The sequence below is a fragment of the Penicillium alfredii genome, assembly GCF_028826965.1.
Source record: "Penicillium alfredii strain IBT 34128 chromosome Unknown utg000010l_segment0_segment0, whole genome shotgun sequence".
NCBI lineage: Eukaryota > Fungi > Ascomycota > Eurotiomycetes > Eurotiales > Aspergillaceae > Penicillium > Penicillium alfredii.
In genome coordinates, this window is record NW_026622707.1 from 963,230 (window position 1) to 989,600 (window position 26,371).

The 26,371-nt window shown below is 46.4% G+C and overlaps 9 protein-coding genes across 9 annotated transcripts; 5 read left to right on the forward strand and 4 right to left on the reverse strand.

Annotated features, from left to right (window-relative positions):
- Positions 1 to 375: 375 nt before the first annotated feature.
- NUU61_007908 (sulfate transporter family protein) lies at positions 376 to 3,914 on the reverse strand (the record flags this gene model as incomplete). Its single annotated transcript, XM_056658433.1, has 7 exons — positions 376 to 400; positions 489 to 1,551; positions 1,620 to 1,692; positions 1,743 to 1,976; positions 2,027 to 2,226; positions 2,282 to 3,622; positions 3,692 to 3,914. The coding sequence occupies 7 exons, from the start codon at positions 3,912 to 3,914 to the stop codon at positions 376 to 378; spliced, it is 3,159 nt and encodes a 1,052-aa protein (XP_056508726.1).
- A 1,354-nt stretch (positions 3,915 to 5,268) lies between these two features.
- Positions 5,269 to 6,355, reverse strand: NUU61_007909 (uncharacterized protein; the record flags this gene model as incomplete). The annotated part of the gene is made up of 3 exons (XM_056658434.1): positions 5,269 to 5,594; positions 5,651 to 6,302; positions 6,353 to 6,355. 3 exons carry the CDS (start codon positions 6,353 to 6,355, stop codon positions 5,269 to 5,271), a joined length of 981 nt encoding a protein of 326 aa, XP_056508727.1.
- Positions 6,356 to 9,519: 3,164 nt separating this feature from the next.
- On the forward strand, positions 9,520 to 11,126 carry NUU61_007910 (flavin-containing monooxygenase; the record flags this gene model as incomplete). The annotated part of the gene is made up of 6 exons (XM_056658435.1): positions 9,520 to 9,853; positions 9,933 to 9,997; positions 10,050 to 10,373; positions 10,425 to 10,559; positions 10,624 to 10,826; positions 10,904 to 11,126. 6 exons carry the CDS (start codon positions 9,520 to 9,522, stop codon positions 11,124 to 11,126), a joined length of 1,284 nt encoding a protein of 427 aa, XP_056508728.1.
- A 518-nt stretch (positions 11,127 to 11,644) lies between these two features.
- NUU61_007911 (uncharacterized protein) lies at positions 11,645 to 13,515 on the forward strand (the record flags this gene model as incomplete). Its single annotated transcript, XM_056658436.1, has 3 exons — positions 11,645 to 11,995; positions 12,097 to 12,761; positions 12,822 to 13,515. Coding segments are annotated over 3 exons (1,710 nt in total), but the record flags the coding sequence as incomplete, so codon positions are not given.
- Positions 13,516 to 13,999: 484 nt separating this feature from the next.
- Positions 14,000 to 14,338, forward strand: NUU61_007912 (uncharacterized protein; the record flags this gene model as incomplete). Its single annotated transcript, XM_056658437.1, has 2 exons — positions 14,000 to 14,304; positions 14,332 to 14,338. 2 exons carry the CDS (start codon positions 14,000 to 14,002, stop codon positions 14,336 to 14,338), a joined length of 312 nt encoding a protein of 103 aa, XP_056508730.1.
- Positions 14,339 to 17,983: 3,645 nt separating this feature from the next.
- Positions 17,984 to 18,640, reverse strand: NUU61_007913 (uncharacterized protein; the record flags this gene model as incomplete). The annotated part of the gene is made up of 3 exons (XM_056658438.1): positions 17,984 to 18,129; positions 18,185 to 18,211; positions 18,319 to 18,640. The coding sequence occupies 3 exons, from the start codon at positions 18,638 to 18,640 to the stop codon at positions 17,984 to 17,986; spliced, it is 495 nt and encodes a 164-aa protein (XP_056508731.1).
- A 4,554-nt stretch (positions 18,641 to 23,194) lies between these two features.
- NUU61_007914 (kinase-like domain-containing protein) lies at positions 23,195 to 23,882 on the forward strand (the record flags this gene model as incomplete). The annotated part of the gene is made up of 2 exons (XM_056658439.1): positions 23,195 to 23,455; positions 23,517 to 23,882. Coding segments are annotated over 2 exons (627 nt in total), but the record flags the coding sequence as incomplete, so codon positions are not given.
- Positions 23,883 to 23,912: 30 nt separating this feature from the next.
- On the forward strand, positions 23,913 to 24,663 carry NUU61_007915 (serine/threonine protein kinase; the record flags this gene model as incomplete). The annotated part of the gene is given in 4 exon segments (XM_056658440.1): positions 23,913 to 24,084; positions 24,096 to 24,199; positions 24,256 to 24,495; positions 24,535 to 24,663. 4 exon segments carry the CDS (start codon positions 23,913 to 23,915, stop codon positions 24,661 to 24,663), a joined length of 645 nt encoding a protein of 214 aa, XP_056508733.1.
- A 197-nt stretch (positions 24,664 to 24,860) lies between these two features.
- Positions 24,861 to 25,740, reverse strand: NUU61_007916 (DNA replication protein PSF1; the record flags this gene model as incomplete). The annotated part of the gene is made up of 3 exons (XM_056658441.1): positions 24,861 to 24,954; positions 25,034 to 25,587; positions 25,654 to 25,740. The coding sequence occupies 3 exons, from the start codon at positions 25,738 to 25,740 to the stop codon at positions 24,861 to 24,863; spliced, it is 735 nt and encodes a 244-aa protein (XP_056508734.1).
- Between the last annotated feature and the right edge of the window lie 631 nt (positions 25,741 to 26,371).

Consider the following 26,371-nt stretch of genomic DNA (forward strand, 5'->3'; position numbering starts at 1 on the left):
GGGCCTGCCAATGAGCCCTAACTTGAGCTCCCTTTTCGTCTTGGCTTATTTGCCTTGGCAACGGTTTCCTCGATGGGAAGGAATGATATGGCTTCTTTTCTTTTTCTGCGCATTACATGTCAGAGTATATCACCCTGTTGCAGCGACCAATCTAAACAGGTTCTCCTCTTATCGACTGTGATAATTGTATAGGTAGATCAGAATATGTAGATTGGCAATTGGGAGAATGTGCTATGTAGAAAGATGATTTACACATCGCTGAATTGAAGAAAGAACGACAAAAAACCAAACAAAAAAAGCAATTCGCTCAGATAGCCGCCCACCTGGATGATAGATGCATACAGACACAAAAATGGAAAGAGAAAAGACAAAGCCTCAAGCCGCCATGGTGAGAACGTATCTAGAAGATGGGAGTCAGCATTGAACACAGCCAGAAACAGAGAGAGTGGGAAGGTTAATTAGGTAGGAGGGGAGAAGGGGAGTCATACGAGGTAATGCTATCCATGCGCTCGGTAGTCAACTTCAAGCTGACAGTCAGCAACTCCCGAGCAATACGTGGTTCCCGATCCTGCAACTCCCTCCACTTCTCAGCGCCGAGACACCAAGCCAGACAATCGCGCTCGGCCTTGACGGTCGCTGTGCGACGGGTATCACTGAAGAAGGGCAGCTCGCCGCAGGGCCGGCCAGCGACCACCAACTCGAAGTAGCGGCCCTGCGGCAGGTCGTATTCGGCGCGCAGCATGCCAGACTCGAGGAGGTAGAAGGCGCGTGGGACGTCGCCCTCGTGGTAGAGGACGGTGCCGGCGGCGTAGTGCTCGGGCGAGAAGTATGCGCAGACGGGGAACCAGAAATCTTCGTTCTGGACGCTGAGCCCCTGGAAGGTTTGCAACAGAAGTGGGAGGGGTTGTCGCATGGCGGACCAGGCGGGTGCGGCCATGAGCGCGGTTTCTTCTTCGTGCTCGCGGAGTGTGGTTGTCGCTACCCGTTGCAGGTATTGGCCTCGCGGTGAGCTTACGATGTTGTCGGCGAGACTTGTGGGTTGGGATGTTGGCGGGACGGGTACAGGGACTTGGAGATTGTTGCTGCTGGGGGCGGTCGGTTCACTGGGTGTCCGGAGGGCTTCCTGTCGGCTGTAAAAGACCTTGAGGTAGTCGTTCTCGCAGAACTCTATAGCTGAGTTGAGATCTTCGAAGATGGGGACGCCTGTCTCGGGCTCGAAGAGTCCGACATTCTGCAGGCTCTTGCCCACATCGCCGTCCACATTCAAACCCGAGATGGTTGTCTGCACGTTGCGTTTGCGGAGAATGCGGTTGATGCGAGTGAATGCCTCGGCAGCCGAGAAATCGAGCCCATAAACCCGAGAAAAGTCCAGGATCAGGAATCGGATGGGTCGCCGCTGGAATGCCTCCTCCTCGATGAGCCCCCGCATGGTGTCCTCGACGTTGACGATGGTCCCGAAGAAGAGGTAGCCGCCGAGCTTCATGATTAGGGTTTGCTGCCCAGCTTCACGCAAAAACTGTTGCTGGATCGGGGGGCGGCGAACGGTAGAGCCTGCAATCTCCCCGAATAGGTTGCCCGGATGGCAGATTTGCGAGAGGTTTGGACCACAAAGTTCACACATGCCAGGATGATACCAACCAGGATACCAAGGACAAAGTCCCAGGCTCCCATGGTAACAACAATGATGACCACCTATAGATTGGTCAGTTATAATCCCGGTTATGTGTTCCTGGGTTGCATACTGTCAGATACTCAAGTCGAGAAAGCTTCCCCCAAGTGTCCACCAAAGCCTCCTGCATCAATTCGATACCCAGCAAAAATATCAGGGCACCAACGACCATGACTGGAATGTAGCCAATAATGACTGGGCCGATGACCAGAATTCCCACGGTTGCCGCTGCCAGCATGAGACCAGCCAGTCGAGACGTTCCACCGCTGGCGATGAAGAGAAGGCTATTTGTGTATACAAGGTAGTTCTATTTGAGTTAGCTCGCAATTTTCCAATAGAAAGACCAAGGATCCGTACCTGGATACTTCCCGAGAACCCAGAAAGAGCATTCGTCACACCGTGCGCCATCAGCTCTCGATCGACATTTAGGTTGTCTTCACCGGTCGAGATACCCAGAGCGGGCACATTGATCGGAACGTGGAGCACGCCGAAAAATGTCAGGGCGAACATCGCGGGAATTGTATCGGCAAAGGCAGACCAGTTGACCGCAGAAAGATCTGGAGTGAAATTAGCACGGAAAAACTCCAAGCTGGGCTAGATCTGGCGACATACCATAGAGGGTATAGAAATGATACCAAGGATTGTTGGATGATGGCGCACCAAAAACCCACCCATTCTGATGCAAGGTATCCATGGAGATGTTGGCACACAAAACAACGATATAGAATAGTGTAGCCACAGCAATGAAGTAGCCACCAACGAGAAAATTGGACCGAATGAAATGCTTCAAGACAAGAAGACCAATAGCAAGGAACAAGGGTATCATCCAAAGAGGGAAAGTGTCAACATGGAAGAGCTTTTGCAGCGTGGGGAGATTGTATTCCAGAGAGCCTGGAAGTCGCGCAGAGACCTCCACCCCGGTCTGCAGAAGGAAATAACCAACACCCCCGATGCAGCCGATGAGGATATGTCGAGGGAAGAAGCCAATGAGCGAGCCCAGCCCGCAGACTCCCATCAGGAAGAACACCAGACCGGTCAAGACAGAACTGACAGAGAAAGCTAGGATCGTGGTAGCAATCACCGATTGCGGATTGTCCTTGCCGACGGAGTTCATGATAGTAAAGGCCATTTGATGGAAGAACGGGACCACCTCGATCATTTCGCTTCCTATCCCTCCCTTAAAGATCGACCCCCCGCAAGAGAATACCACCTGGGAGATGATGGTACTAACGTAGAACATCGAGATGCCGTCGGATCCTAGATGGGCAAACAGCGGTTCTCCCAGGGGAAACAAAATCATTCCATAGGAAAGGGCATCAAGAATATTAAGCAAAAGCCCTAGCAAAACGGCAGGAATCAAACTGATCGGATAGACCACACCTTCTTGCCACAAGGTGCGTCTATCCCAGGATTTGGGGTTAGACAGTGCTCGCGAATACTTGGATAAAGTCGATATTTCTTGGGTGAAAATGTTTGAAGACCGGGTCGCAGTTCCTCCTTGGCTCTCAACATCGTCGACCAGTCCATAGCTGCGGGAAGATTTGGATCGTGTCTTGGATAATAGAGCTGTTCGTTCGGTATCCTGGGGTTCGGACTCATCCTGGATGGTGGGTAGCGGTGGGAAGGATGCATCGTCCATTCCAGCTTGGCTGGTGTGGTCATCGACCGCGTCTGTAGACGGCCGGCGGATCATCTCTGTCAATGCCGAGGAAGCCGAAGTAGGGTCGACGGGGACAGGACCCGAAGCCAATGATTCTTCGCCTGCAGTTGGATAGGAACTTGCGGCATTCTCCTGTGAGGAACTAGTTGCGCGTTGTCCGTCGTGAAATATGTCAAGGCTGCGGGGCAAGCTTGGCCGGTCTCTCAAGAGGGGTTTCTGATTCAGCGACAGACCGTACGTCGCCAGCTCCGCAGTCTGGTCACGGAGGCCGTTAGACGCATAATGGGCCGAGTCTAGCGCAACGGGGAGTGGTCAGCGAAAATCACTCTCACAAAAAGAAAAACAAGCAGGACTGTGCCCACCCATTGTATTGACAGATCGACGATTGAAGGATCGGTTAGCGGTTCGCACACTCGATCCATCGTAGCTCGTGGGTTCAATGCCCATGGGGCCAGGCGGCGTGCCCAGGTGCACTTGTTCCACCTGTGATTCGGGGGCGTCGTGGAAGTCCCGATTTACAAGCAATGTACGGGATAAGGCCGATGCGCGAGAGTCGCGGCGGCCACGAGGTTGTAGCACACCCATGAGCACAGCTCTCGCGCAACCAAGGGAAGAAAAAGATGAGGCCGATAAGCTGGCAAACTAGCGTCTCCGACCGTTGAGCAAAACGGTCGATGACGCAACTGGTGCAACGAGCACAACCATGGCGGGAGCAGGGATTGCAACAGGATAGATATATTTTATATACCTTCAAGAGGTACGTCTCGCCCCCCTTATCATCGATAATTAGCAATGAGAAATGAGAAAGAGCAGCGTTGACTAACGTTCTTATCGCCGGGTGGGGAGGTTGGATCGGCTAAACCGCTTGCGGAGTGTTTATCTATGGCCGTCCGTTGCCTGAGATATTGAGGGATTATGTGTTGTTCTATGTGAGATAATTAGATATATTACAAGAAAAGGTGTAGAAAGCAATAAAATATAGATATATGAAGGGGTATAGGTCTAAACAATTAAATAATTCACTATTTTGCGATCGGCATGCAGGCGAGTGGATTCTATGCATCCCATAATAAACTTCACGTTATTGCTCCGATCGCCTATATTTGGTTTTGCAGAAAGTAGACTATTTTATAATTCATGAATAAATTGCCTACGCTCTGCTCTCTCATAGAAATCCATGACTTTGAGTTCTCTGTCTTAGTGAAGTGGAAGATACACCTCGGTATGTATGGTTTTGCCTGTTCCTGCGTCAAAGGAAAACCAAACGATATCCAAAGAATAGGGATATATGGTATATGAATTGCCTAACTAGAGGTATCTCTTACACAACGAATCGCTGCCAAGGCAGCTGTGACACCTTCGCAGCTTGTGGTAAACAAGCTCATATTGCAACGAATACTTAAGTCGAGGGAAAAGAAAAGAAGAGGAAGAGAAGTCTCCCTCGATGCACCAATCTACACTCCATGCTCAGTCACATCTAAAGCATCCAGATTGTCACAGACTGAAGTGATTTTCTGGCGCTAGACAGCTATGATAGAAAGAGACTTTACGCTTATGTCAAGAGTGGACGGAAATTCTATTCTATAAATCATATGGAGTGGAAAGGATCATGAGTTTTCAATATCTATTCCCGGTTGTCTTGATAGTGAACTGCCTTAAGTTGACTAAGCGCATAGATGGAGCTGCAAGGCCTCACAAGCCTAGCTATCCTCTACCAGCAATGGCGCTTTCCATTCTTCCAATCTGCTCTCGTCCCAAATCGCGTAACTCCATTCCCAGTCTTCCTCCGACTCATGCTTGCTCATTGAAAGCCCCAAGTCTTTGTTGCTGTTTGGCAGTAGCCATGCTTTCTTCCAACCTACAGTAGGTTGTTCAAGAAGCGGCAAAGTAGACCAGAACTCTTCAAAATTATAGCCCTCGAGCCGATCTGCCGGATCGGTCAACGATCAGCCCGCGAGAATTCAAGCCGAAGTCCAATGAATGGCCCTGCCCAGAAGTGGCCGGTGCTGGTGCAAATGGTATTACGTCGAGAGAGCCGATCCATGTGCAGAACGCCGTAAAGAAATTCGGGTCCTAGTTCTGCTAGTCCCGCGAAGTGCTGCTGGAAGCGAACAAGATCCCATTCGCTTTCGATTTCACATGGAGGTGGCCGTTGATCACGGGGAAGAATATCCCAGAAGAATTCGCACGATGTACTCTTGCTGAGTTGCCCTAAATCATCTGAAATCTCCTGCGCGATAACCGCGGCTTTGGAGATGAGATACCCTAACACGCTACCCATTTCTTCATGTTCCTATGGGGGCATCGTGCCGTAAAATAACCGATATGCCGTCTCTCGAATATGCATGTCATTGTATAATTCCGGGGGTCTTCTGATTCATATGTGTTGGGTAACTGCCAGATTATAAACCGACCGTCTGGCTCCCCGTCTGAGTCTCCGAAGATGTTCGTCAAAGCTTGTAATCGACACAATGCTCGTAGAAAACGGCACTTTTCAGATTGTGACAAGCATAAAGGCAGCTGCGCTTCCCATTGAACAGGCTGAATCCAGGGTGGTCTTGGTGCGTTGATTGAATGATCTTCGAGGAAGAAACGTAGAATTTTGTGGAAATGTAATAGCTTTATAATTTCCTCCAGGCCGGCAGGCTCGGGTAGCCGATTTGACGAGGATTGATTGAGCTCGCGAAGCTCATCTCTGCGACGCCACTGGTCCAGCAAGGAGATTGCGTTTTCCCTCTGGAGGGTAAAATGCAGACCTTCAGACCGGATAGCAGTGAGTGCCTCGGCTATATCGAGGAATCCATTATATTGCCGTTTAACAAGACATCCAAGTACTCCTTGTCTCGCCGCAAGGTACGAACTATGGTAGCCAGGCGATGCAAGCACGAGGGATTTGAGAGTGTCGCCGTCGGGGACTCGAAATAAAATCAGGATCTTGAGCTCTGTAGGCAGACCCTCAAGCGTTGGTTCGGCCTTGATAGATCATTAGATGACATTTTTGCGAACTGATTCTTTGAGATCACCATTTTTTTGTGAAGCTACGGCCGACTGTTGTGTTTGGGAGGGGAAAATGAGGGCTTGAAGTAGGGAGGCTTGAAGCGCCAGCCCGGGTAGTCAGGGGCCTTACATAAGAGGCTCAACAATGGGCTCTGTTAATCAGTCAACAAACATACTGGACCAACCGGAGCTTGATTTTCTTCTTTCAAAGCCTTAATAGATTTGGACTATATATGATAATATAAATTATGTAGTGTACGAGGTCTGAACTAACCATAAGGATTGTAATTAGATGATATATCCGAGTATCGGCAAGATTTAAGTGCATTTGCTGACTTGGATTTGTGTGAATCCACATGGACATGTGTGAGGCTGTATCCACACTTAAAAAAATTTCTCTAGTAGAAGAGAAGTGATTTGAAACACAATAGGTATATATGTGACTAGATTGCTTGGCAGGGTCATTAAGAGATTTTGCGGTAGGAAATATTGTAGTTCAGAGGTACAAATTGTGTTGAACTCATCCAGAGGGAAAGACAAGGCTCTATATACAATAGGGAGACAAGTTGATTTCCAATCAACTTGGTTGTCTGTATAGACACCTTGGAGCTAATTCTGACAGTGTGTGGCTTGGTTTCTGATCTGCACCAGCTTCATATCACAACAGTTACCATGTTGTGCATATACTGGCGGAGTTTCTTTGATGGGGAAATCTCCAAAAGTTGAGGTCCGGCATAGACTAAATCCAACAATTCTTGGAATGTGAGTCACTTCGGCAATTGATAAATTCTAGCTGCCGGATGTAAATTCAGCCATCTACCTGGAAAATGGATGCCTCATGGTTTGGAATGGGCGCTAGTTTCAACAGATAGAATGATCGTTCCTCAGGTTCCAGCATGTGCTCACATCGTGACAGAGTTTGGCGAACTTAAATACACTCAGGATGAATTGATCTTGCCAGCATCAATCCAGCAATAAAAAGAGACGAGCCCAATCTGTATCCCGATTGCCACCAACGGAAGCCAGAAAGTGACAGATCCGTCCCAGGCAATTGGTCCTTGGCGTATACAATGGGCTGCATATGCGGGAAAATAAGTGAGAGTCAGGATTGAATTGACCCAGGCCACCCAGTGAGGAATGATTGGATCTAGGCAGCGATTTGAGAGGATGGTGTATGATATAGCAAATTCCTGAACAGCGAAGGGGGTTGTAATCAATGTAAAGCTTAACCATGATAGGTCGCTCAGAAGTTGGGTTAGGTTCGAACTCCGCTCAAGTCGATACATAGTCGATGCAAAAAAGGCCGCGATAAGTGCAAGTGAGAATCCCGCTACCGAGCCACTCGAAATTTGCAACATTATGACGGAAGGATTTACGTCCTTAATGCTACTCAGAGATTTGGTGATAGCAAAAGAATAGAGTGGCCAGAGTAGTGAAGAAAGGACCAAAAAGTACAGGCCTGCTTTCATGCCGTCTTCATTTTCGCGATAGTGGTTGGTTGTCACTTCTGCGGAGGATGTAGGACTGAGGGGTGGTAGAAGAAGTGATGATGCAAAGAATATTAAGACCAAAAGTAACGATAGTGGCCCGAAGGAAATGAGGACCCTATCGAGTAGATTGTGGCTGCTGTGCTTTAGATGCAACATTGGATGTTTGAAAAGACGGCTTCTGTTCTGCGTGATGCTGGTCGCAAAAAATCTGGGAGTGGGGAGAAGATATGGGTGGGAAACGCCTTTAGGTCATCGATGCTATATCTTTATTCCATTATTTTTCTTTCAAACATGTTGAGTACTCCGACAGTCCGCACAATCCGAGTCATCATGGTGTTAGGGATCGGTTGGGACTGGTTCTTGAAAAGTGCGGTGCCTTTGCAACATACAGCGCTAATGCGTTTGGGCACCAACGCATTTGGATACTGCAAGCATATGTATGTTATATGTGTAATAATGGCTGGTAGCGGCTATATGCGCCGAACATCAGTGGCTCATTCTAAGTTTTGCTCCTGCATAAACCCGAATGTAGTCCACTACGCATATCGCGCTATATCAAAAATTGGTTCAAAGCTGATTTATACCTGCGTATGAACTAAGCCTACCTTACCTAATACAAATGGAACCCGATCAGGGCTTAATCCGATAGATAAATACATTATTATGGTAAATATGAATTTTATTTGACTTACAATGTAACTTTGTATTGATTTACATTACCTCAATATCTCTTTTTGCAATTGCCGCATTGTGCTTTTGACGTAATAAGACCTAAACGCACTGCATGGCTAAAGTCGGGAGAGTGATGACGGAGGAACATGGGACGTAAGAAGGAGCTTAGAGAGAAGTACGGTATGACTGTCCGTTATAGATTGAGGGTATCGATCCCACCTAATTGGACGCTCCAATTAGGTCTTTTCTGCGTGACATCTACCATAAATTCCCGTACGACCCACTTTTACAGTACCTCCTTAAATATAAGGTATATGTATGATCCCGTACCGAAACTTGTAGATGGGTTCCAAGGTTTATTTTCTGGCCGTTGGAAATCAAGCAACCGATAAACCCCTTTTGGCACCACAACGAAGAATATTATGAATTGAGATATTTCATTGGTAGAGCTTGTCGTCATCGGAACAATACCCTTCAACCATCCCACCTGCCTAGCGGGGATCACATTGCGTTTATGACGTGCGTTGAAGAGAAGCTTTGATGACTGGGAACATGGCATATTTAAGACGGTAAGGAAAGGGGGAAATGATGGGACAACCGAGTCTTCGTTTTACTCTTCATCTCAAATCCAAACAGGGCTACCTCTAAGGCCCTCACCCCGTATCTGATTTGGAAGGTTTTTGTTTGCCTTGTGTGTATTTTGAGACCTTCGCCTTTGGCTGTGCAGTGTGTCCGACTTACTGCCCATCATGTCTACCGCAACAAAACCCGATTACTCGGTGATCATAATCGGGGGTGGTTTCTCCGGAGTTACCATGGCTTGTCGGCTTCAGATGAAATTCCAAATGGATGACTACTGCATATATGATTGAATGGAGGGCATAGGGGGCACTTGGCGGGCCAATCAATGTAAGATATCGCCAGAAGGTGTGGTTGACTGGCTAAGCGGCGTTCATAGACCCGGGATGTGCGGTCGATATCCCTGGAGCCGTCTACAGCCTCTCTTTTGCCCCGAATCCGGCATTTAGCGAATGGTTTCCCCCGGATCGGAAATCCTCGACTATCTGGTCGGCGTCGCTGAGAAGTACCACGTCAACAAGCACTTCGTGGGCGGGACTGTGTGGCAGGGAGCCCGCTGGCAAGACTCCACACACACCTGGCAGGTGCAGTTGCAGGATATACTAACGGGTCAGTTGTTCACCCGCGAGTGCTGTGTGCTGATCTCGGCGGTCGGCGGCCTCGTGGACCCGCATCCCTTTCGGGTGCCGGGCATTGAGACATTCTCTGGTGATATCATGCATACAGCCAGGTGGAAGCAGGAGGTGAATGTGGATGCAAAGAAAGTCGCCGTCATTGGTAACGGAGGTTCGTTGGCCCTGCTCTGGTGCAAGTGCAAGGGACCGCCAAGTCCCCACCAAAGCCACGCTAATGCCGGTCATCATAGCGTCTGCATCGCAGCTGGTGTCCGCCATTGCGGAGAAAACTCATTCCGTCACTCAGCTCATGCGTGTAAGTGAATTGACCTTTGGCATGGATGGAATCTGACAGGACTGGCCTGAAGACACCACACCACATCATGCCGAGCTGGAACTTGAGGATTTCGTCCACGTATCAAACCCTGTTACGCTACATCCCCGGTCTCTTATTCCTACTGCGCATCTTGTTAGTTGGTTATATGGAGACCTCGTTCAGACAATTCGACGCCAGGGAGTCCAGAGTCCCGGAAAGGATGCGCTCGGTTGCATCGAGCTATGAGCATATCCAAAAGAATGCGCCCAGTAAGGAGACTCCCTTAGGAAGAATGAGGATCTCTTCGACTGACAAAGCAACCTCGCTAGCGAAGTATTGGAACCTTCTTCTCCCGACATACGAATTTGGATGCAAGGTAAGATAGTATCATGGGGGCAACGGGTGAGGCCCGGTTAACTTCCACCAGCGACGGATTTTCGACCGCCACTACATCTCCACATTGCGTCGGAGCAATGTTCACTTGGTCGACGATAGAGTAACGGCGATCGAAGGCAAAGATATCCTAACACGGACGGGCATGCGTTTCGAGGCTGACGTGCTGGTAAGTTCCCAACGTGATTCATTCGCATGGTGTGTGTGGAGAAGTTCAGGGTTCATGGCCACAGATTCTTGCTACGGGATTTTCTTTGACGCAGTATGATATCCCCCTGATCGGTCGACACGGCAAGCCCCTTCAAAGTCACTGGGATGCATGTGGAAACAAGTCTGTGTACAAATCCGTGGCGATGCATGGATTTCCCAACTTCTTCTTCGTCTTGGGTCCGAACTCCGGGCGAGCTAACACGTCGACAATTTTGTCAATCGAAAGGTATGCCCTGGTCATAAACCCAAACCCAGGTTGTGACCAACCTCCAATTGAACCAGCACCTACGCTAACCGGTCCAGTTTCGTGGAATTGATCATTGCCGCCGTTGGCCCGGTTTTTCGGGGGGAGCATACTTCCGTCGAGGTCCAATTGGAGAGTGAGAAAATGTACAATGACAATCTGCGGTCGTCTCTCAGACATTCAGTACAAGACAATTCGTGTGCAAGCGTAGGTCTTGAAGCCGTCGATCCCTCCTCTTCCGAGGCTGGATCACCACGTGTCCTTAGGTATTTCGGTGGCTGACCATTTCCACAGTGGTTTATTGACCCACAAACCGGGAGAAATTGGTTCAGCTATCCGTGGAGTGCTCTGACCATGTGGCTGTCTACGAATCCTGCAATGGTGACAGCGGCAGATTGGCGCTATTCACCGGCCAAGGGCGTTTGACCATGCGGGGCTCGGTGCTAAAGACTCTAGCGAAGAAAAGGAAGAGGCGAAATGACCGGGAGGGAGGAAGGTGTTGATCCAACATCAATCACAAGGTAGGGATTTGTGAACGGGGTGGGTATCAAAGGTGGCGTGGATTCATGAAATTCCCGCAGCGGTCACTATTCCAGGATCTTCCTGTCAGTATGCAAACTTCTCTGTTGAGTAATAAGAAACATTCCCTTGCGCGGCCCCCGGTGCATAAGTAGAGTAGTACCCGTGGAGCTGGTGCTTTGTAGTAAAACCCTTCCATGGATCAATCACGCATTGGCTATACGAACATGAGCTCCTTGTCGATAGTTTTCCTACGGGCAGTGATAACTGGGTTGTCAGTGATCTGCATTTTCATCATGATCATGCTGTGCCGAGCGGTCTTCGTCTCTCGCGAAATTGTCACTCGGGCAAGAAGGCCGGCGGAAGTTTTGGGAAGGCCGCTCTTCTTCCCCGTCACCGTCGCTCATACCCGCCGGAACCCTGCAACCGACGTATTCCATAACCGCATTCTCCTCGTCGGGGTACCTGTCGGTGACAAGTGTCACCAAGGACGCTTGCTCTCCATGGCTGACGACTCTAGAAGCTCGATGCCATGGAAAAGCTGGTTCCATTTCGACACTGCGCGGTATCTGCATCGCGGCGATGAAGAACTTAGCCTGGAGGAAAAGTTGCATAGGTTTTTACGGGCCCAGGTACTGCTCCACTTAGTTACTCTGTTCCTCCTCTTGTTCGCCGACTAACCAGGTTCCCCTGCACTGAGGCCGCACTGCTAACAGGGCTCCTCTCTGTCTAGGACCTTGATCCCAAAAGATGGCCCTACGCGTATCTCGTCAGCGTGCCACGGTGGCTCTGGTGGTCCCATGGCGTCCTCAGCTGGTGGTATCTCTACTCTCCGGACCGTGAGCTTGATGCTGTGATAATGGAAATCAACAACTTCTTCGGGGAGAAAAGAAACATCTTCGTCCAAGTCCAAGGGTTGAGCCCATCGTTCGGAGAGCTAGTTCCATCGGCTAGTGAGGACCTCGACGCGGCAGGACTGATGAGGTCACTGCCTTCAGTGCCCTCATCTGGCTACTATAAAGGATCTTGCATCAAGCCAATCTACACCACCCCATTCGGTACCGTTGACGGGGAATTGGCAGCCCGCTTTTGCGATCCCCTCCAAAGACAATCATGGAGGAGTACGGTGTCTTTCTCCAATTTGACCAGCGTGGGATCTGACGGCAAAACAATGGTTTCAGCGAGGATCAACTGCTGCGAGTCCCCATTGGACCCGACTCGCGCATCGGCGGTCCAGCTCTTCCTTTTTCTGATCCGCTGGACTTTGCCTGGCACGCTGGGAAGCCCCCAGATTCTCTACCAGGCCCTTCGAATCAAATACAGGGGCATCATGCGCATGACGGAGCGACCCGTCATCAGACGCGGCAGTCTACCGCGCAAAGCAAGCTCTGTGGAAAGGTAATCAGCAATATGGCGACCATGTGAACGACTGCTAACTTGACCCGTTCATATGGATAGATCTCTCGAGTTTTTCTTCCGACAATTCCTTGCCTATCAAGTTCGAAACTTCCCGGATGCGATCGAGGTGACTTATGTTCCATCGCGTGCCTGGTCCGATGAATCAATCTGTCTCCGCTCCTTCGCCTGTGGTGACACGAGTGATGACAACATCCGCCGCGTGGGATTGGAACCACTCGATCCTGGTTTCTTTGGTCGATTCATCCATTATTCCACTGTCACTGAGGGAGTGGCAACAGAGATGCACCCCGCAGGGAGCCCATCTGATCCCGAGGCAAGCAACCTGTGGGCTTCTGATCCGACATTTATTCTGGAATTGCTTGGGTCGGGAGATACTGCATTTTCAACGAGTACACATCCCTCTACGAGCCTAACGTGGCGAGTCCTTTTTTATCTTCGAGGCTCCCAGAAAGAAACCACGTTGGATTCATTCTGCCGAGAAACTATGGCACCATCACTTCAGCTTCTCTACACTTCATATGCTCTGAAGGATGTATTCGGGAAATGTTTTGGGCTAGACTGGATTCGGATGCTACAGATTTACAGCACCATTGGGGTAGTGGTTCTTATCTGGTTGGCCTACAACGCAACGCTGTGCCTTCTCCTGGATTTCTCTTTCTGGAAGTCAGGTTTGTATGCAGGGACTGCCCTTTTCTTAGGGCATGTTGGGGCCCAGGTTGTAACAAAACTCTAATATTCAAGAAATAGAGGTATCTATATAGGTGCAGCATCATCACCATCGATAATGAGTATTTCTTTCTATATCTCTATCGAAAAAACGACCAAGTTATAGTGTATGTTTATTATATATGGTATAAAAAAAGACTAAATCTATAGCATCTAGTGCTTTAGGGATTTTCGAATCGTAATTTTCACGGGCAAATTACAATTATTCTCTGCTCAATTCCCTGAACTTCTTAATTTGGTAGATCCAGTAGGAAACAACACACTCACAACCAACTTTTGTAGTGGCACTGCTCGAAAGATAATATTTGGCCAATTAAATCCCAGAAATACGTTCTTATGCTGTGTGATCAACGTCGATCAAATCAACGTGCGGTGGCAAATTTTGCCGATTTTCAATGAGATGCCTTTCTATAGCTAAATCTGGGCGCTATATAGAGCGAATTGTTTACCTATTTGCATACGGAAGTAATGTGCTCATACCTTGTGACAAAATGTGTGATATGCCCCAAAATCACCTTGCTTGGCCTCCTTTATTGCGCGACCCGCGGGACTTCGAGAACGATACCGAGAAGGAAGGTTTTGACCGACGTATTCTTCTTTCGCTTGATCGTAATGCCGAAGATAATCTTCTCCAAGCAAGAGTCCAGACGGTGGTCCGCAATATGTCGTCTTATCTGTGGAAATTGCTCTCGGAAACTCTGCATGATTCGATTCGCACGAGTATGGAGAGGGTTGCGCAAAAAGCGGCTGACTTTTGGCTTCCAATCCAACGAGCTCAGCAGAAATATGAGACAGGGTTTGATACTAACATTATTCCCCCTAGCCCATAGGTGCTCATTCAGACGGTCCGCGCATAGTTTCTTTAGGATGGAAATAGACGAAAGTTCACGTGTATTTAACGGCGACGCCAGAGGCAAGCATCCCGATAGAACTCGGCTCCATATGATCAGTGGTGGGTCTCTGAAGAATAACAACACTCTTTTTAATGGCGATTTAGACCCGCAAAGTTTTATAGAGATTTTTGGCAAAGATGGCTAGGACGACCGAATCGGAACAATATATAGCACATCGTCTGGGCTTTGTAAGGTCGATTAATTTGTCAAAGATTCTTGAATATACTTGAATTATCTCTTTTGCAAATAACTCCAATTATTGTGAGAATGCCCTCTACTATGCACTTAAATTAGATAACGTACAGAATATAGAAATCTGTCTTATCATAAGTTCCAAAACGGAAAAGTTCTTAGACTCCTTAGCTCCCCTCAGCTCACAGAAAATTTATACACAACGATTTTACGTAAAGAGTTTTTTTTATTTCGCTACTTATCTCGGCTAATCGCGAGTTATACCAGTTATTCACTATATTAGGTATAGTACTCACAGCTCGTCGTTTTGTGTACTGCTATAGATATATACTGTATACCGAATAGTGTCGGAGTTAAGCTCCCATCACCGGGTCCCGTGAATCTTTATCGAGGATCACCAAGGTTCAATTGCTCGTCTAGGAAAGTAAAATCTCTCTCTTGAACACACGCCCTACAAACTGTATAAATATAAACACGTCTCTTCGAGGGAAATCAGGAAAGACGAAAAGGCTACAAGGAGAGATCCGGGCTCGCGTAGGATAACTTTGATCTTGATACGACTAGAATCTATATCGGAACAGCAAATATACTGCCATAAGATAGTACCGATCATACGAAGATAGAGGTCAGCACAGTATACCATTAAATATAGTGGTATAGTCCTACTTTAGTTTAAGACGCGAGGTTAAGATCTAAATGGTGTTTTTCAGATAAAAGTAGCATTGTTCGAAGCGGAATATAAATAAAGATAGACCCCGCCAACCCTGTTCGATGGTTGCAATTCCACTCCGTCACTTGAAACTACACTGCACCGTGGGTAGGGTATTATAGGCTAAGATAATGCTAGTTGGCCTGCGGTATTGTTTCGGACCACGGCTTTCTTAGAGGGGGTAGGGCTAAGCCATATACACGGCGAGCTGCAACATAGTTTTGGTCTCGGATAGGGTGGGGTCGCTCAGCCTAAAATGAGATACAGCCAACCTAAAGTTTATTCTATACATTTCCATTCGTTGGCATCGATTCTATATTATAGTGATTATCCATAATCTAAAACGTAATCGAAGTCTCTCACCCCGAGGGGGAGTAAAACAAGGATGGCCAAGGCATGCAGTCCCTATTCCATTTAGTATCAATTGCATTACTCGATTTCCCATGGCGGTGTATTCTAAAATGACCTAATCCTCAACCTTATCGCACCCATAAGCCACTCGGTGTTGATCCCTTCCAGGCCAGGCCTCAAACTTGCTCCCAAATAGGAATATTTGAACAGTTGAATTTCTTTTGCTCTGTCCAGTCTACTTACCAGAAAATGGCCACCAGCTCTCGCGAACATCCTAAAGCCTCCAGCGTGGAAAGGAAATCACTGCGACAGAAAAGAGATCGACGAAAGGCAAACCTAGAGAAAAAGTTGCATGAATAGTGCAAACTATGCGAGGCTGATTAGACCTAGATAGACTCGCGGATAACCTATATAGGTCAACCCACGGGTCAGCCTTTGGGCGGGTCGTAGGTTAGGCCTCTTAACCCGTGGGCGGATCAAGATTTTTTTGACTTATCCTTTTTATAATAGTTTATTTTAGAATAACCCTTATTTCTAAATATTCCGTAAATAATAGAAGGCCTAAAAAAAGAGTATAAAAAAGCTCTAAATTAGATATAAATATACTAAAAAGAAATTTAATTTTTTAGTAAAATAATTATATAATAAAAAAACTAATAACGATATCTCTTAATTTATAAGAATCTAGAATAACCTAAGAATAAATAGCTAGTGATCGATAACGAATAGTAACTATCTAAAAAGATAGTTAATAAAAAAGTTAAAGTTATACTAGAAAATACTAGTTATATAATACTATCTTAACTATATCCGGTATAATAATCAATAAAGAGTATAAACGAAGAATTACTATAATTAATATAACGATAACCGTTTATAATATAAAAAGGATATACTTTCACGGCTCTATATAATATAAAAATATTCCGCTAATACTATCGATATATCGCTAGCCGATCCTATAACTAAAAGATAGAGGCTAACTATATTAGATATAATAAACGATACTTTTTCTTAAACTATCGCTTCGGTTTACGTTAAATCTCTAAATAAAAGGCCCACGATTTACTTTATCTATCTTAGGAATTCATTATTACTATAAAATAAATATTTATAGAAGTTCAAGAATTCTAGGTTTTTTAGCCGATACTTCGTAAATAAATATATTGAGCTATTTTCGAATAGTATATAATATAAATATATAATTTATAGAAAGTAATTCGAGTTAAAATCGGCACCATTAAACTATACGTGAGATATATATAGAATCGTGTCGTATTTATCTCTACTAATTCTTAACCTACCTATACTATAAGAACTAAGCTTATATTACTTTTTAGCTAGAACTAGTTAGATCTGTAAGGCTTTTTATGCGCGTAATATATATCTATTCTAATTGGAGTTGATAGCTTTAGTGTTCTTGCATGGATTGTTTCCGACACGATCTAATAAAGACTTGGACGAGCTCATAAATAGGCTTGCAATTGTCATAGAAGCCCTTACAAGCTCACATATGCTACCTAGCCAGGAGCGTCTTGTTGATCTCATCGCTCGTTCTGTCCTGCGCTTTGTCACTTGTCGAAGGTTGAACGTCTCCCATACCTGTATCCACGATTACTACGGGAAAATAGAAGAGGAAGAGATCGAGGAAATTCAAGATAAGGAACTTCTTTTGATACTTGAGCTTGAAGGGCTTTTGGCTGAATTTGTCCAAACTTTAGAAAATCTCTCAGTTATTCCCAGACTTCTTGACGGGCTATTGGCGAGCCTGTATGAAGGAGGTTGAATCTTTGAGTAGGGTGCCCAGTGCAGAAGCATCCGTTGAAATTCTCGAGACTGGAGTGATTCTGTATGAATAAGAATCTAAATTGAACTCATCGATTATTTTGTTCAACTGGGCATTAGTCAATAAGTCCGCCAAGTTGGTCAGTTTTAAGATTCGGCTTTCTAAGCTAATTTCTAGATATCTATACTTCTCCCGCTCTAGTTAGGTGGAAGAAATAGCAAATATGGGAACAGTGGTATTGCCCTTAGGGTTTGCGCCACGTGCTTCACCTATCTTTAGGATTCTGGGGGCGCAAAGGGAAGTCCACTCTTAGACTAATACTAAATGTTCCGAATAAAACATTGTCAAAATTGAGGGAATATAGTGGAAAGCCTTAGGTAATGAGAAAAATATATTGAAGAGATACCGTGCAGGCATATAGGCGATATATATATCCACGGCGTAGAACGCAAATCTAATAATTCAGATCATCGACCAAGCATCTTCGCATATAATATATAAACAAGAAGCTGAGAAGCCGAACACAGATTTAGCTTCTGCTTCTTTAGTTATCCCAATCCCCCAAATCGAGCGACGGAGTTCCCTCGACTCCCTTGTCATAGATAGCATAGTCGGTGGTGTTCTCATTCTTGAAATGGAACAGGACAGCTTCGCCCGCCTTGTTTGTGAAGAGCAGCTTCCCAGATGCCGCTTTCAAAATAAAGGGCGCGCCATCGCAGGCAGTTCCCCCCATTGCGCATCATACCGATACTCCGGGGGAGACTCGGGTCGTCTGGGAAACCAAAACCGCCTTATTAGTAGAGGATAGAGACGGAAAAGAAGAAGAAGAAGAAGAAGAAGAAGAAGAAGAAGAAGAAGACATTAATCGGCAGGACTTACAATCCACCCAGCAGACATCGGGCTTCGGAGGGTTGGGGCTAGAATCGCCGAATGCGAGCAGGTAGCCACTCGTGCCGTGACAGTCGATGGCGGGCATGTCGAAGTCAACGATGCACCCCGACTTCTTGTCATCCGGCCTGATGGTGGCCTTCAGGTTCTTGACTTGATCCGAAGGGACGGGAGCGGGATGACGCACAGGACCGGAGGAAGAGGGAGAGGGATAGACAGAGCGAGGATCGGCAGAGCGAGTTGGCTCGACTACAGGGCTCGAAGTTGCGTAGGCCGCAAGTGCGCCCAGAAGGGCCAAGTTTTTGATATACATTGCTGGTGTGTTGGTGTAGGTTTGCGAATATGAGGAATAGACGAGAAAAGTTGTGGGATATAGTTCTCAAGTCTTTCTCTCATTCGGGGAAGCAGGGAGTTGGGGGGGTTTTTATATTCCAATCATGAGAATAATAAATGGGATGGGAGGCCATTTGGCGTCGAAAGCTAGGGGCCGGGCGATTTAGCCTTTGTGGGGGCCAACTTTAATTGAGTAGAGGATGGATGTATTCTGCCTCAAAAATATATCAAAGGATTTAGTTGGTTCGCTGCCAATCAACCTGAGAAGTGTGGATCATACACGCTGATTTGCTGGGGAGTTGATCGGTAGTGTCCTGGATCCCGTCCTACAGTCACCCCTCGATAAAAAAAAATAAAGTACTTTTTGCTTCTATCCAGATTCTGCTGTTTATAGTGATATTACCATTTGATCGTGAGGCACCGAACGTACCGAGTGTATTAATACTATAGTAAATTATGTAGACAAAATCTAGTATGATTAATTGAGAAATATCTGACCACGTCATTCCTTAATGCTTGAACGGGATATCGCTACACTTAAGGATGTATATCACGCTATTCCAATCAAGGTAATTCAGATGCCACTAGGATATTTTTAGATTCTGGAATTTTAGCCGTCTAAAATTACAACTGAAGACTCAGCTAATCTTAGTCATTTTACATTAATCTACTCGCTCTTGATGTTCCCATCCATGATTTTTAGGGGCACAATTGCACTTGCTAGGATTGCCTTAAATGAGCTTTGATCTCGCTTGATCCATCTCAGACAATTCAGCTTACTTATGTCCGGAATTGCGTTTGTTCCGAGGTCCCTGATAGAAGCATGTAGCATGTAGCCGTCCCCTTAAGTCGGACCCACAGCTTTCAGCTATTGGTCCTCCATACCGAAACGCAAATATTCACCGAAACGCAAATTTTCACTGAATCGCAAATTTTTCTCTTTATTCATCTTCTTTATTCTATACTTAGTATACCAAAACGCGATTAAAAACCAAAAATCGCGTCGCTGGTGCGCGAATTCGACGTTCCCTATTATCGATTTCGCGCTAGAATTTATAGTCGTTCACCAAAAATAGCTATTACTCCTACTAATAAAGTACTTAATAATTTTTAAGAAAAATGTAAAGGGTCTACAAAGATAGTGAGGCATGAGGTTATTCCCAACTAACGGAAGGGGTGGATCAGGGTATTGATAGGGGCACCTCAAGATTTTCGCTATTGACACCTCATTATATTATGTAATACTCATTTTGACTTATGTAATCTTTTTTTGATCTATTTTCTAATCACATGATAATTTTCAACCACATCTCTAATCACATGATCCTCTTATCCTAACCACCAAAAACAGATTACCCTATTTGGCAATAGGGCAACTTCGATATGTATGCCTAATTTCGCCGCAATTCGAACACTTTGGGGGCGCCTTCCTTTTTTTGATTGGTTTAGCCCCCTCGCTCCCATCTGATATCTGCGTAGATTGCCTTTTTGGGAAAGCAGCAGGCTGAATTCGGGGATTTAGCAGTGGCTGCCAGGCGATATCAGATGAATCTTCAACCCTAATTCGCCAGAATGGATGAATATCAGCCAATGGGATTGCTTCTTTTTTTGCGAGCAAATCAGCAATTCGATGCTTGCATAGTAACCCCATAGTACTCGTCCAATAATTGGTGCATATACCAAGAGGGGCCTCTAAGGTAGCCCTACTAGCATAGATTCGCTGCATATCAATCTGCCTCAGCGAATATCGAGATACTCGCTTATTGAGAAAGGTATATAGCCAATCAGATGCTAGTATCAGATATATTATCTGATCTGCTTTAATCTGATATTCAATCAGATTATATTGGCTGGTGATAGCCTTATGAATAGACTTCCATACAGTGAGTAAATCATTAGTAGAAGTATTCATATGCCGTTTTAGGACCGAATGCGCCCCCTCGACACGTGATGATGCATTATTACCAAAATGGGTAAGGTTTTTGGTCCAAGCATAGACAAATCTCTCTTTATAGGGTAGCCATGTGTCTGCGAGATAGCGTATAATTGGTGGATGAGATCTCCCATAGGTCCGATTAAGGTTATCAAGATTAACCTTGTATTCATCTTCGGTAGATGATTGGACCAATTGACACCATACACGCATAAATTCATCGAATTGGGGAGTATTTTCGTCTGATTAGCTGATATCTCGTTTTGCCCTCGCTAAAACTGCTTTGTTGATATGCCAAATACATAGTAAATGTGGGGTATGATACCCCTAGATACTATATATCGCATTCATCAAAGCTAATTCGCGATCAGTTACCAAAATCGGACGAAAATCAGATTCAGATAAGAGATTTAGCCAATCAAAAAAGGTCTGAAGCACCCAAATATAGCTTATTTCAACCTCATCAGGCATAAAACATAGAGCTGTAGTGAATGTATGGTTTGATGGCGTCATACCTACTATATAAAATAGAGGCATACCAAACCGATTAGTCTTATATGTGTAATCCATAATAAAAACCTTAAAATATTAGCCAATAAAATCATATAAAAATAGATGAGATAAATACCTTATTATATGAATTGGCCAATTGAATTGACTGAGGATGAGAGAAAAGAAAAAATTCGATATGCCCCATATTATCTTGCTTGAATGAATATTTATAACCTTCTGAATCGAGTAGTATCTGTAGATATTCAAGAATACTACGTTCTCCTATCTCTTTTCGTCGAATTTCTGCTCGTATATTATAGATATCGCGTGGTATGATTCGTTAACGAGGGGACTCGCTATATAGCGCACCAATGATATGCTTCGGTCTAATAGCAGAGAGTCGTTGAATTAAGGTTTTCTGCGCTGGGGTAAATTGACGTGCGATTGGGTGCGCTATCATATCTTGATCAGCAGAATGATTATACGCGGGGTTCTTTACCTGAAGTAGCCAATCAGAACTCCTCTGGCGACTCCCATATACCAAAAATAGATAATTTTGCCGCCGAGTACTCGTTTTGCGCCTTTTGGCGCCTGCAGGCGCTTGTATTCGGTCCGAATATACCCCAGATCTATCGCAGTGGAGATAGACTTGCCTATCAGCATTGGACCGCTTGATAGTAATAGCATACCCCTGCGCTATACCCCATTGGCGCATAAAATCGACCAATTCATCCCGATTAGGGAAGGTTCGTTGTGGTAGGGGCAGCAGATCGGTAGTGGCAGCGGCAGGCGAATCAGCATGCGAATCGGCAGGCGAATCAGTAGGCGAATTGGCGAGGGGTCTAGTAGGCAAATCGACAGTCGAATTGCCAGTGGTGGCAGCAGAGATATCGGGGGGAGTAGCGGCAGTAGGGGTGCTGGGGGTAGGCATAGCGGGGTTGGTTTGCATGGTATGCATGATAGAGCAGACGAAGCAGATAGGGTATGCAGAAAGCGAAGAACTAGCAGGGTAGTAGTAGAAGAGAAAAAGAGATGAAGCAGAATATTGAGTAGATATGCAGTATATAGTTGCTATAGTGATGAAAATTGATTATATCAGCGATTTTGCTTATGTCAGAAAATGAGGTGTCAATAGCGAAAATCTTGAGGTGCCCCTATCAATACCCGGAAGTTAGACCTTATTACTTAACCTACCTTATAGTAGAATAATTACGATACTTCATAGAGATCTAGTCGTTTATATTATCGATAATATATGGAGCTACGAAGATATAATATAATAAATTAATAGTCTTGTATCTAGCTAGTAAAATAAGATTTAGTCTTAATAGTAATAAAAATATATTCTTTTCTTTTACTTATATTAAAGGGCTAAAATAGAACTAATTATTATACTAAACTAGATTAAGAGTAGGTTAACCCGTTAACCCGCGGGTCAACCTATAGGCGGGTCAGGATTTTGTTGACCCGACCCATATATGGATCGTGGGTTTAGGTCATAGGTCTTGCAAGACCTTTGACCCACGGGACGGGGTCTGTCTATGTCTACCCGTGCTCACCTTCACCATCCCGTTCCTCGAACTTCTCACCTATATCACCCACACCCACCCTAGGGCCCATTGCATCGCTGTTTTAGGACGGCAGTGGTGTTGGGACTGGGGTTCTGCCAGCCCTTTCTCCACCGCCTCCCTGACCACCCGCGGCGGACCTGTAGGTAGCAGATAGCTTCGCTTCTCTTCTTCTCTACAGACAATTTGATTCTCTCTTCTGTGCCCTTTCCCCTCAGCAGTTCTGCTCTCCCTAGCTCCCCTTAGTGCTCCCTGAGAAGTGGTGTAGAGGGTACTTTGAGAATTGGCCTTAAACAATAGGTGGCTTAAGTACGGCAAGCGGACAGGAAGCCCTGTTCTCCATACCCGATGGTCGTATGTACCAGAAACCTCATTTGAATAGTTCAAATAGCTAAGACATTAGATTAATATAATAGGAATCTCTCCTTTCTTATAGTCTTCCTACCCCTGCACTCAGTCACCCACGTAACTGCATGACCGCCTGCTGTCAAGATCACCTTCTCCCTTGTATTTACTTTGTCTTCACCCTGTCAGGACCCAGTCCAGTGACGATGCTCCGTCCAACACATCGACTCTTGACGCAACCCTTGTTTCGACATCCCGCTTCGCCAGCGCGGTATTTCTCTCAACCCAGTGTCCTTCTCAACTCAACCGTAAAACTGGAGGAGGAAAGGCTGCCATGATACTCGCAAGATCACTTTTTCCCGGTGAAAATTGGCGATGTCTTTCGTTCGAGGTACCAAGTGATTGGAAAGTTGGGATATGGGGGGTATTCCACCGTGTGGCTAGGCAGAGATCTCCAGTAAGTGTGTTCGTGCCATAAGGAGTATAAAAAGTATAAAGAGCTAACTAGTCTTAGGCAGCATATCTATGTCACATTGAAAATAGATGAGCGAGATTCAGCTCATGGCAAAAGAGAAGCACAGATCTATAATCACCTCAAGGGTGTCAAATCAAGCCACATAGGTGTCATTCTCATCCGTACAGTGCTGGATGGCTTTCAAATCCCTTCTGCCGATGGCTCTCACTCCCATCAGTGCCTTGTTCATCCTCCTTTGGCCGTGAGTTTATTAGAGCTTCGGAATCGGACTAAAGCGAAGGTTTTCCCTGATTCTTTGCTGAAGCCGGCTCTGATCCATATTCTTCTTGCCCTTGATTTCCTACATACGGAAGCTCACGTTATTCACACTGGTATGCTACTCCTAGTAATAGTCAGCCTTATATACTAACCTATGATAGATATACAAGAAAAGAACATCATGCTCGGCGTTGAGGATGAGTCAATCCTCGTCGATTTTGAAGAAGCCGAGAAATCCAACCCAAGTCCACAGCAAGTCGTTGGGGAACGGGTGATCTATTCTTCTCGAAAGCTGGGGATTCCTAAGATCATGGCCGCCCTATCCTATCTGACTTTGGCGAGGCCCGCTTTAAGTCGAGTGTAGGTACACACTGGGAAGATGTGCAACCATTGATCTATCGGGCCCCGGAGGTGCTATTGCGGATGCCCTGGGACCAGAAAATTGATATCTGGAATCTGGGAGTCCTGGTATGTACAGTATGTATCGGATTGACGTTTGGTTCTGACTATGATCACTTCTCTAGACCTGGGACCTTTTCGAACAGGGTCATCTATTCTATGCCCGAGATGCGAATAAGAACGATTCAGACAGTCATCACCTTGCTGAGATGATAGCGCTTCTTGGGCTACCGCCAAAGGAAATTCTGCAAAAAAGCGAGTATGCGAGCGAATTCTTTGATGACGATAGTAGAGTTCCTGAGTCCATTCTAATTTACCTTGCTACATTTGTGTTGCTGATGAGTGAAAAAAAGGCAACTGAAGAGGTGTCACTGATATCCCCTCTTTATATTTAGAGAAACTAGAGGGAAATCTGCAAGGCGCACAGCAAGAGCTTTTCCTTTTGCTTCATGCGCAAAATGCTTCAGTGGCGACCGGAAGATCGAGCCTCGGCAGATGAGTTGCTATCAGATCCTTGGCTAAGGTCACCGTAGTGAAATGTACCAGACATATCTCCATCAATAGATCGAATGATTAGACATATGCTAGACTCATTAACGAAGAGTAGTAGAAGTCGTATCAAATGCAAAGTAGATAAATGGGACCACCAGGGAAGACTCCTGATGGCGGGGTATCTCAAAAAGTACATGAAGAATTCGTCAAACCGCACTCAGCAGACATAGTTCGGCAGTCAGCTTAATCGCTCGAGGAAACCCTGAGCAATCAACCGCTCGACATCGCCTTGGCGGACATAGAGCTGGCTGTTCTTGGTCAAATTGATCACGCTGTAACAGAGTTAGCGCGGCAATAAAGCATAGAGAGAAGAAGAAGAAAAGGGAGGGAGGGAAAGAAAGCCAAACATACCCATATTCCGTCTGAATCTCCCCCGCATCCTTCAACACGCGAACATCAATAAACAATTCCTTCGGCGGCTCCAACGTCCCCGTCAAATCGATATCCGTCCACTGCCCCTTATACGTCGCCAGCATATCGCCATACTGCCGAAAATACTCCTCCTCCTCGGGACTCAGCGAGCTATGCCCACCGAGCGCCGCCGCCGATCCCATACTACCACCACCCTGCATAGCCTGGCCGCGGCTGTTGTCCTCGGATGCGTCGCTGGGCTGCTGCTGCTCCAGCACGTCCACGCCCTTCCAGCACAGCTCCTCCAGCTTCTCGGTGCGTACGCGGTGATACGCCAGTAGACAGCGTTTGTTGCGGCGCATGCACAGATGGTCCACTAGCAGGGCGCATGCCACGGCCGGGTCGGCGGATGGGTTGAATGCGCCCTCGAAGGGGTCGAGGAGCCGTGCTACATCGCGGTCGAGGTCGCGGACTTCGCGGGTGACGGCGCGCGCGAGCTCGGTTTGGTAGGGTGGCAGGTGGACGAGGGATTGGGTTCGTTTGGCGTGTTGGACCTGTTGGTTGGGTTAGTTGAAGTAAGGTGGGGTTTACGTGGTCAAGACTCGGTCAGATCTACTTACCAGCTTGTTGCCAAGTTCGCCGTACATTGTCGCTACGCGGTCGGGATCGTTGCCCACATCGCGACCGCACCTTGGTCCTTGATCCATTTCGTGATGCGTGCCAAGATTTGCCTTAGTCAGAGGTGGAGCTGATCGACGATTGCATTCTCGAGATTGTCCTTGGCGAGAAGGGAGTATGAACGGTGGGAATGACAAGAAATTTCATTGACTTGCATTGGTAAGGATGAGGACCAGATAGTTGGATAGTTGGGGTTGAGAATGGGGTAATTTGGAGGGTAAATTGCGATTGTCCTACACAAGTTGCCCGGGTGGTATACTTCAGACACCACCTGGAACTAAAGAAGCTCAAGAACTAACTCAGTACTGCACCGATGCACACATACGGCTGTACTCCGTGTGTGTACTTGGCTAGGACTGTGGAGGCTCGTCAGTGCCAGACGGGTTGCACTCGAGGACAGACTCAGGATCGGGAGACAGGAAGTACGGGATCGAAAACCGCCGGCGCGTCATCCGCTGGGCACTTTCGAACCGATCTGGAAAGCGGCAGCAAGGTGACTTGATGACTGGTCGACCTCAGGTGGTCTATCCTGTATTGATTAGGGCTTACACAAATGCAAGGCGAAGAAACCGACCGTTGCTCCACCGCTACAATAAATATTCATCACGATGGCGTTTTTGATTGGCGTGGCAGGGACGAATATGCCCGGACAAGACACCT